The sequence below is a fragment of the Otolemur garnettii genome, unplaced genomic scaffold (assembly GCF_000181295.1).
Source record: "Otolemur garnettii isolate 467f Iridium unplaced genomic scaffold, OtoGar3 scaffold00012, whole genome shotgun sequence".
NCBI classification, from domain to species: domain Eukaryota; kingdom Metazoa; phylum Chordata; class Mammalia; order Primates; family Galagidae; genus Otolemur; species Otolemur garnettii.
In genome coordinates, this window is record NW_003852407.1 from 6824848 (window position 1) to 6834119 (window position 9272).

The following is a 9272-nucleotide window of genomic DNA, read 5'->3' on the forward strand; positions in this document are numbered from 1 at the left end:
CCGTCACCTTAGGTGTATGTGGCTGGTGCCTTACCCACTTGAGCCACAGGCGCCGAGCCAGACACCCTCATCTTTTCTGACACCCTTTGACTCTTTCCACTTTTCTGGCTACTTCTCTGTCCCTTTCTTTGTCCTTCTGTACCCAGTTCTTCAAATTGCAGTCCTCAGACACTGATCCTAGCCCTTCTCTTCTCAGGCTGCCTAGATAAATCCCTTCTCATCCCTGGCACTAGCTATTGCCTTCACACAGAGAATGTACAGATGGATAATGTAGCTTCAGTCTAGAACTTTCTAAGTACTAGATCTTACATTCTACTTCAAACTTAATGTTTCTTCTTGTGCATTTCAAAGGCACTTTGAATTAAAAAATGTTTGCAACTGATCTCAGAATCTTCCATGATGATTACTTAAAGAAGTCTGAGATCTGTTTTTTGAACCACATCCTGTTGTCTCCTTAAGAATTCTTATTTATTCTTTTCTCCCCAACATCAGGGTGCTAGACCTCAGAAATGATGAAATCCCTTCCTTGCTTTTCCCCTTAAGCCTCGTAAGAGGAAGCCCAAGTGGGAGATAGTTCACTCATGTTTTGGACTTATTTTCTTATTTTGAATGGAGCATTTTAATTGTATCACACTTCTTGTGGGTGGTAAAGGCTGATTCAGAAAGGAAATAGAAAGGCAATACCAATGTCAACATCATCAGAGTTCATCTCTGCTGGGGTGAAATTCTACTTCCCTGTATCTTTTTGAGGGTAAGGAGTCATTTTCCTCCTGTGAAGGTCATCTTTGCTTTTTTTGGGTGGCGAATTATTTATTTGCTATAATGTCTAGAAGGAAATGGAAGACACAAGTCATGGTGCCCTCAGTATTCTTTTTCAGTTCTTATTTTCTTATCATGGTTTTTGGTTACAAATGTAAGTTGGAATTCAGCCAGTGGGTTTTTGTTTAGTTCCTATTATTCCAATGTGATGACAACCCAGAGTTAGGAAATCCAGGGTGACACCCTTGCACTTGGTCTTCAAGGGGTCTTGCCCTGTATATATGTGGGTTTAAAGAGTTACTGTACCTAGTTGAGTGGTCTTAGACCTTTGTAAGTGTTAGCTAAAGAAACATTCATCTTAACTTTTCCATGGAAGTTGTCCTCTTCCCTCTTTATTTTTTTTTATTTTTATTTTTTTTGAGACGGGAGCCTCAAGCTGTCCCCCTGGGTAGAGTGCCGTGGCATCTCAGCTCACAGCAACCTCCAATTCCTGGGCTCAAGCAAGTCTCCTGCCTCCACCTCCCAAGTAGCTGGGACCACAGGCGCCCACCACAATGCCGGCTATTTTTTGGTTGCAGCCGTCATTGTTGTTTGGTGGCCTGGGCTGGATTCGAACCCGCCACCTTGGGTGTACGTGGCTGGCACCTTAGCCACTTCAGCCACAGCGCTGGGCCCCTCTTCCCTCTTTAACTCATCAATGAATACACTTCTCAATCTAGGGATGGTATCTCTTTGTGCTCTTTATAGGTACTATAAGGGCACCCATAGTGTGGCTCAAGAGAACCCCACCATAAGCTGAGTCTCCTAAACCTTTCTTTTAAGGTTGTTATTTCATTTTTTTCTCTAAAAATGGTTTTGTTTCCTTCTTATTAAAATAAGACATATTGATCTTAATCAATTTAAATGTGACAACTAGCTATAAAGAAGATTAGTAAACATTGGAAATTATAATTCTCAGCAATCAGCAGTTATTGGTGAATATGCTTTTAGACATTTTTATGCATTCAAACATATGTAAGTAAGTATATGATATATGTATTTATTCACATATGTCAATAGTACTATATCATGGCAATGGGGTGGGCCAGATATATATTTTAAAAATGAAAAATATTTTTTAAACATGCCAGTAGTGTGGCATATGTTTTTCCAGACCTTTCTTTATGCATTTACATCTCTCTCTGTCAACTGTGCATGCGTGTGCACACATACACACACACACCCCAATTTTTATAAGATCACACTATATATATTTCTCCATAATTTGCTTCTTAACCATGTATCATAGGTAGCTTTCCATTTCAGTTCATATAGATCTGCCTTATTCTTTTATGCTATTTAAAATTTCTGACCTAACTAAATGCCAAAGTTCCTCTAGAAAGGTTGCACTGATTATTTTTCCCCAAAAGAGTTGTTTTTCTTTATGTTCGTCAGTATGAAGAATTTTCACTGTTTTAAAATTTTGCCATGCTGAAAGCTTTGAATTTTAAAGGTTTGCATTTTTTTCAATGGCTTTAAGCCTTGATATATTCATAAGTGTTTATTGCCCATTTAGCCAGTAAACTGTTTTTTGAATTTCACGTGCTTTAACTAATATATATATATATTTTTTTTTGGCTGGGACCGGGTTCGAACCCGCCACCTCCAGTGTATGGGGCTGGCACCCTACCCTTTTGAGCCATAGGCACCGCCCGTAACTAATATTTTTGATACTAAAATATACTTTTTCTTTTGATTTGTGAAAGCTCTTTTTATGTAGCTATTTTATCTTTGTTGTATAAATTTCCAATGTTTTTGTGGTTTGTCATGTAACTTATCGTCTTCTTCGAGGTTATTTTGACACTCACAAGCAGAAATTTTTTCCCTAGATACATCTGTCCATCTCTCAGCCTTTCTAGATCTAATGCCATGCTTTGACTTAACTTCCCTAGAACAAGTGAAATAAAAAGTTAACTGGTTTCTATTGTAAATGCAAGACATACTCCTTGTGAAAATCTTAAGAAAGTATAAGGTGGAAAAACCACCAATAATCTTTCTACCCAGAGATAACTATTGGTAGCCCACATTTTGGTGTACGACCTTTAAAATGTTCATGCTCATGAGATGTTAGAGATGGAAAGAATCTTAGAGGTCATCCAAAGAGAATGAAGAATCACATTTGAAATTGCAGTGGCTTTAGTAATGTCTCCTAAAACATAAGCTTCATAGGCTGGGACCTTGGCTGCTTTCCTCCCCAGCCCTGGGTATGCACTGGGTTAGTAAGAGTTAGTGGTAGGAAGCAAAGCTGAAGATTTGCTAGCCTTGGTCTCAATAAATGTTGGTGAACAAGTGAAGTAATGTTCATTTTACCACTTGCTCTCATATTTTGTATATGTACATACGTTTTTATTTTGTATGATTTTATTTGAATTCAGACATATGTAGACCTTCATTATTGTCATTTAAAAATTCTTTTTGCAGAATTAGACAGTGTGGCACAGAGTCACATTCAGCTTGCACAGACTCTAAGGGAGGAGGCCAGGAAGATGGAAGAATTCAGGGAAAAGCAAAAGCTACAACGGAAGAAGGTTGGACTTAACTATGTATGAAGCTGTTGCTTTTTCTGCTGCAGAAAACCCCAGGCGTGTTTGCTCATTGCACTCCACAGCTTGGCTCACCCTCCTGCAAGCCTATTCTTCTTTTAGTTTAAGAAATCATAGGACTTCCTTCTTCTGTGGGGATCATTCCTGATGGGTGTATGTATTTCTGTACCTCAGGTCAGTTGTCCATTGGTTAAGTTCTTGGAGGATTCAGGGGTCTAGCTTGCATTTCTCTTCAGGTCTGCTGCCATCATTAGAATGAGACTGGGAAGGGGAACCATCTGTCTTCACTAGCACCCAACGCAGGCCAGCTGGAGGCTGCCTCTCCTGGATAAGGCAATAAGGGGAGGGGAAGAAGTGCGGAGACTCTCACTCCCCCTGAAGACCATAGTGTAGCCCAGCTATCCTATTTTACCAATGGGAAGTTATAGCCCTGGTGGCTAAGTCCTTCCTGTCTTCAAAGCAACTGTATAGGGGCTCTTTTCTCATTGATGGGCTTTACTTTGACCAGTAAAAGTATGTCCTATGTGGAAGGCCATGAAGGTGAATGAGAGTCCATAGAGCTGGCAAATGTTTGAGAAGTTATAAGAATCAATACAAGAAGTCCAGGTTCATAGCAGAGTGTTACTTAGACTATACCAGACACTGCTCTGACTCCCTTCTCTTTCATCCCTGAAAGACTTGTATGCTTAGGTTAACCTGGTAGCCAAGTAGGACCCTTCCAGAATTTCTTTCTACATCTGGTATCCAAGACTGGAACCCAACCTCACATGGGGAATGAGAGCTTTCCTTTCTGGCACCCCAAGATTTCCACCCAGGTCCCCCAGGATAGCTCTGCATGGACTTGTGGTGACCTCTTTTACCCCTCCTGAAAGTCTCTTTGGAAACCTTTCATCACTGTGGGCCTGAGGTTGTTGTCTGCAGGGTGTGTATCCTGGGCACAGCCTGCTGTTCAGGCTGATCCTACCCACACCTCCATCTCAGCCACTTTGCCCGAGGTTGTAAGTTGGAGCTTAGCTTCAGCTGCCTTTGTGGCCACCAGTGTCTGGGGTGGGTAGCGACACCTTAACAACCTGCCTACTCATAGCACTGTACTGCCAATTCTCCTCTCACCATCTGTACTTGCAGATTGGAACGCTGAGGGTGCATTACAGCAAGTACTTTCACATTCACACCTGCAGGGATCAGTCTGAGAGGTGCCTCTGGCCCAGAGACTTTTTCAGAGCAGAGGCAGCACGGGTGTTATACCCACTAGCTGGTCAGACCCTCTGGTTGACCTTCTAGGCCTGCCCTAGACAGCCAGAGTCTATGCACACGTGATTTCCCCTAAGAGGAAAGGAGAATCATATCCTCACATTTTTGAGTGCCCCTGTCCTTTCTGGGAGAGTTTTGTTAATTTTGCAAGGCTTCCGAAACTTCCCCTCCTAACAAGTTACACAGACCAAATTCTTGTAGCTAGCAGAACATGCTCTGAACTTTGTTAAGCAATAGAGTATCTTCCAAGTTCCCTTTATTCTGTGCACTATCTGTAGCAGGAAAATACTTCCAAGGCTTTCTTGGGGAAGTGCAAAGTTTATTAATAAGTTTATTAATTGCTTGTGTCACAGTGAACTCTGTGTTGTGCTACTTCTGTATTTAGATATTCTTCTTTTAAAACACATAAAACTTTGGGAGAAGATGTGTCAATGTTAACTTCTCATTTTTTACTGGTCAAATTCTGCATATTTTGGTATTTTGCTTCTTGGAAATTAAGCCATTTCCACTGATCAAGGCGAGCTATCAGCTGGTTTCTTTTAGTAAACTGGGGCAGGGGAGGTGCAAGTGGACCGGCTGGTCAGAGGTCGATGGCATGTTAACTGCTCTATCTAAGTGGTCTGAGGGTGTTGACCGAGATGAACTTAATCACCCTGCTCTTACTGAGTGCAGAGCTTGGCCAGACAGATGGATGTGATGCAGGAGTCGTATTAAAATGTGATAAGCCTTCCATGATGAGGGAAATGAATGAGGCCTACCTGGGCACCCCTGAGGTGAGGACACATAACCTCGTTTACAGGGCCAGGAAGGCCTCAGAGGAAATACACTGATGCTAAAACCAGTAGAGTGAAAGGCCATAACAATGAGCAGATGTGGGCTGAGGCACTCACCCCTGGGTATTGGCAGGGGAGGGGGGAATCTCAGGAACTGTTCTCAGGGGCCTTGATGTTTGAGGGTGCAGAGACCTCCTCCCCAGTCCGGAAATGTCCTCAGCATGACAAGGCCAACACATGATCAGGCACCCATCTCCTGGAGTCCAGTCTGTTTTACCATCTCAGCTAAGATTGAGATGGTCGGGGAAGAATGTTGTGTTGCCTCTCTTAAGAGCCATCTCCAAAGAAAGGAACTTCCGTGGTTACAGAGGGTGATGCTTACAGTTTTCAGAATGGAGTGTGGGTAGAAAGAAAAATGGGCCAGAAAGTGACTATACTAATAATTTATCTCAGGGTTATTTGGGTCATTTACAATCTCTTCTTCCTTTCTCCCTTTGTTGCTTCTCCCCACCTCATAACAGGGATGGTTGTGTTTTTGCACTCCGTTGTCTTATCAGTAATAACATGCAATCAGATGTCCCTTGGATTTGGTCTGAGCATAAAGTCTTAGAGTCTTAGAAGAGACCCTGCCCCTGAAAGGAGGACCCCTGAAAAAGGGTGGAGGGGGAGGATAATTGGCAGAAGGAGGGAGGGCATGAGGTGGGATCTCACCTAATGTGCACGTTGTGATGGTGTATAACATGCCCCCCTGGGTGAGGGGTTCTTTTACAACTGGAACTGGAACTTTATCCTAGAAGTGAGAACAGTGTGACCTAAAAATTTGTACCCCCATATTCATTTGAAATAAAAAATGAATTAAAAAAAAAAAACAAACAACAAAGTCAGGCTCCATTAACTAGCCAGCAGAACTTGGGCAAACTGTATGGCTTCTTTGTTCTGCAATTTCCTCATTTGCAAAATGGGGGTAATAAATAGTACATCTACCTTCTGGGTCGTGTCAGGCCAGAACGAGATAATCTGTATTGAACACCTGGCCCTCAAGGGCAGCTAATAATTTACGTTTTCATTAATAGTGCTTTTGTTCTCTCTTCACAGACAGAGCTTATAATGGATGCCATCCATAAACAAAAGAGCTTACAATTCAAGAAAACCATGGATGTGAGTCACACTTTATTGCCTATTTTTGGTAATGGTAACACGTTCTGAAGGCATGGACCCCATGTGACCGTATTCCTACTCAAACAACATTTTGATACTCTCATTATTGTTATTGCAGCGTTTTAGGGAAAACAACCTTCAGTGGCTATTTTTTTCCCAAGGCTTTGGAAAGACTGAAGATGAAACTAGACAGTGGAAAGATAATGGTGTCACCTGGGACAACACAGCAAGTCCATTGAAATATTTTAGGCCAAAAAAGCTTACACAGTGTGTAATAGCATTTATCTTATTGGATTTGTAATTTTACCCTGTGACTATTTTGAATCTTGACATCTTGCTTGTTCCTGGAGTGATGAGTGATAGTCACTTGATGTTGGACATTCTGGGTATTATTGTATGTTACAAGATTCTGGATCTTATTTAAGCCTTCCGGTTTAGCTGGCTCCCTTTGGCACCACTCCAGTAGAAGGCGTGCTGCCTCATCAACTCTGTATGAGGGCAAAGGTCCAGGTGCCCCCTCCTTGGTCTCCACTGGCACCACTAAGTGGGTGTGAGCCAGTTATTACTAGAAAGTGGTTAAAGGTCCTACTCTCCGTTAGACCTACTCCAACTCCACCCCAGCAGGGAGGGGGTACACCTCATGACTGCCAGGTGGGGGTGAAGTCCAGCTTCTCAGCGTGGTTTCCACTGGCACAGTGTGTGTGGGCTTTGTTACCTCCTGGTGAAAATGAAACTCCTGGTTTCCTATTTTTTCCTCTGATGCAACCTTGACAGAGGAGTTGAGAGCTTTTCACAGCCTGTGCCAGTGAGAGTTTAGACTGTCCACTTGGCTTTTGCTGGCACATGTAGAGTAGGGCCTAGTTTTTTTTTTTTCTGGTATAGTTTTGACTGCAGTTGAATGGTTTTTTTTCTGGTATAGTTTTGACTGCAGAATGGCTTGAAAATAATTCTAAAGGTTTCTGTCTAGCTAGGCTGCCCCTTTCTGCTCTTTTAGCTAGAGAAAGCAGGGGCTTGTTGGGGCTCATTTGGTCTGTGACCATTAGCATTTCTGAGTTGCCTGCTTTTTGGCTCTCAGTCTGGGCTGTATGAGGCAGACAGAAAACCCAGGGAACTAACTGTTGGGTTAGTCTTCCAGTCCACAGTCACTGGCCAGTCTGCCTACTTCTCTCCGCCTTTCAGAGCTTGCTTGTTTTTATTTTACATATAATGTTTGGAGGGCTGGTGCAGTGGCTCACTCCTCTAATCCTAGCACTCTGGCGGATCCCTTGAGCTCAGGAGTTTGAGACCAACCTGAGCAAGAGTGAGACCCCGTCTCTTGCTAGTAGTATAAATTGGTGCAACCATTTTGGAGGAAAGTCTGATGTGCTGATACTCTTTTGCCAGACATTTACACTTCTAGGAATTTGTCCTATATAGATAAATGCAAACTGCTTAAAATCAAAGTATTTTTATGCGATAAAAAATAGTAAACAAGATAAACATTCATCAATAGAGATGTTACAAAAATTATGGCGCATATGTACATATATAATAGATACACATAGTATGTGTGTGTATTTACAATGATTAAGTGTTGAGATACAGGGATATTGTTGCATAAAGAAAGAATTATTATTACATGAATGTTGTTGCATGAATATCTGATGTTCTTGCAATTATGAAAAATTATGAAGTTACCTTTCTATGTGTGCGTAGCATAGAGAGAGAATTGTAAGCTTGTTTACTGAAGGGCTATCTCCAGCTGGATTTCTGGGGAGGCTAAGAAACGTAGGGAAGCATGGGAAATATCTGATGAACACTATCTCTGCAAAGGAGTCTTCATTCTTTTTTTAATATTAATTTGAATTTTACTGGTTTTGGGGCTTGAATTTCACTTATAAATATAATTTTGTTTATAGATGTGTGAGAGCTATAGAAACACAGTTTAGATCTACGTATATTTTTATACATATTGGAGGGATAAATATATATTATACACATATTTATATTTAAAATCTTCGCTTTACAGATGGGGAAACTGAGGCACAGAGAGGCTAAGTGTTTGCACAAAAACACACAGACAGTGGCGGGACTGGGATTCCAACCCAGGCCCTCTGGCTCCAGTGCTTAATCGCTGGTTTTCAGACAGCCACATAAGGACTTGGATGGGGGAGTCTTCATTCCCAGGCAAACATTTTTTTCCCCACCATTTTTATTGATTAGCTATTTGACTCACAGCTTTGCTTTGTTTGAACAAGTTTTTGCTTCCATACTTGAAATAGAAAATTATTTTTTTTATTCACCAATAATTACAGTTTGTGACCTGTTTCCATAATTAACTAGTAGTAATGGCAACACAGGATAGACAATGATCTACTTTTAAACTACATAAAACAGGCCGGGCCTGGTGGCTCAAGTCTATAATCCTAGCACTCTAGGAGGCAGAGGTGAGTGGATTGCTTGAGCTCAGGAATTCAATACCAGCTTGAGCAAGAGTGAGACCTCACTGCTACTAAAAATAGAAAAAACTAGCCAGGAGTTGTGGTGCACGCCTGTAGTCTCAGCTACTTGGGAGGCTGCAGCAAGAGGATTGCTTAAGCCCAAGAGTTTGCGGTTGCTGTGAGCTATGATGTCACAGCACTCTCACCAGGGTGATGAAGAAGACTCTGTTTCAAAGAAATGAATAAATAAAGGAAAATAAACTACATGAAACAGAATTCTTTAAACAAAAAAGGAACTTGACTATCCTGGAGCGAAAGAAACTCCAGCA

The 9272-nt window shown here is 41.7% G+C and overlaps 1 protein-coding gene across 2 annotated transcripts in view; it reads left to right on the forward strand.

The window, feature by feature from the left end:
• The window catches only part of PSTPIP2 (proline-serine-threonine phosphatase interacting protein 2), an 82467-nt gene that overhangs the window by 56361 nt on the left and 16834 nt on the right, over positions 1-9272 (forward strand). For both annotated transcript variants that reach the window (XM_023510200.1, XM_023510201.1), the window contains 2 exons: positions 3220-3326; positions 6461-6523. In XM_023510200.1, the coding sequence (XP_023365968.1) occupies positions 3220-3326; positions 6461-6523 (170 nt within the window). The remainder of the gene's footprint in view (positions 1-3219; positions 3327-6460; positions 6524-9272) is intronic.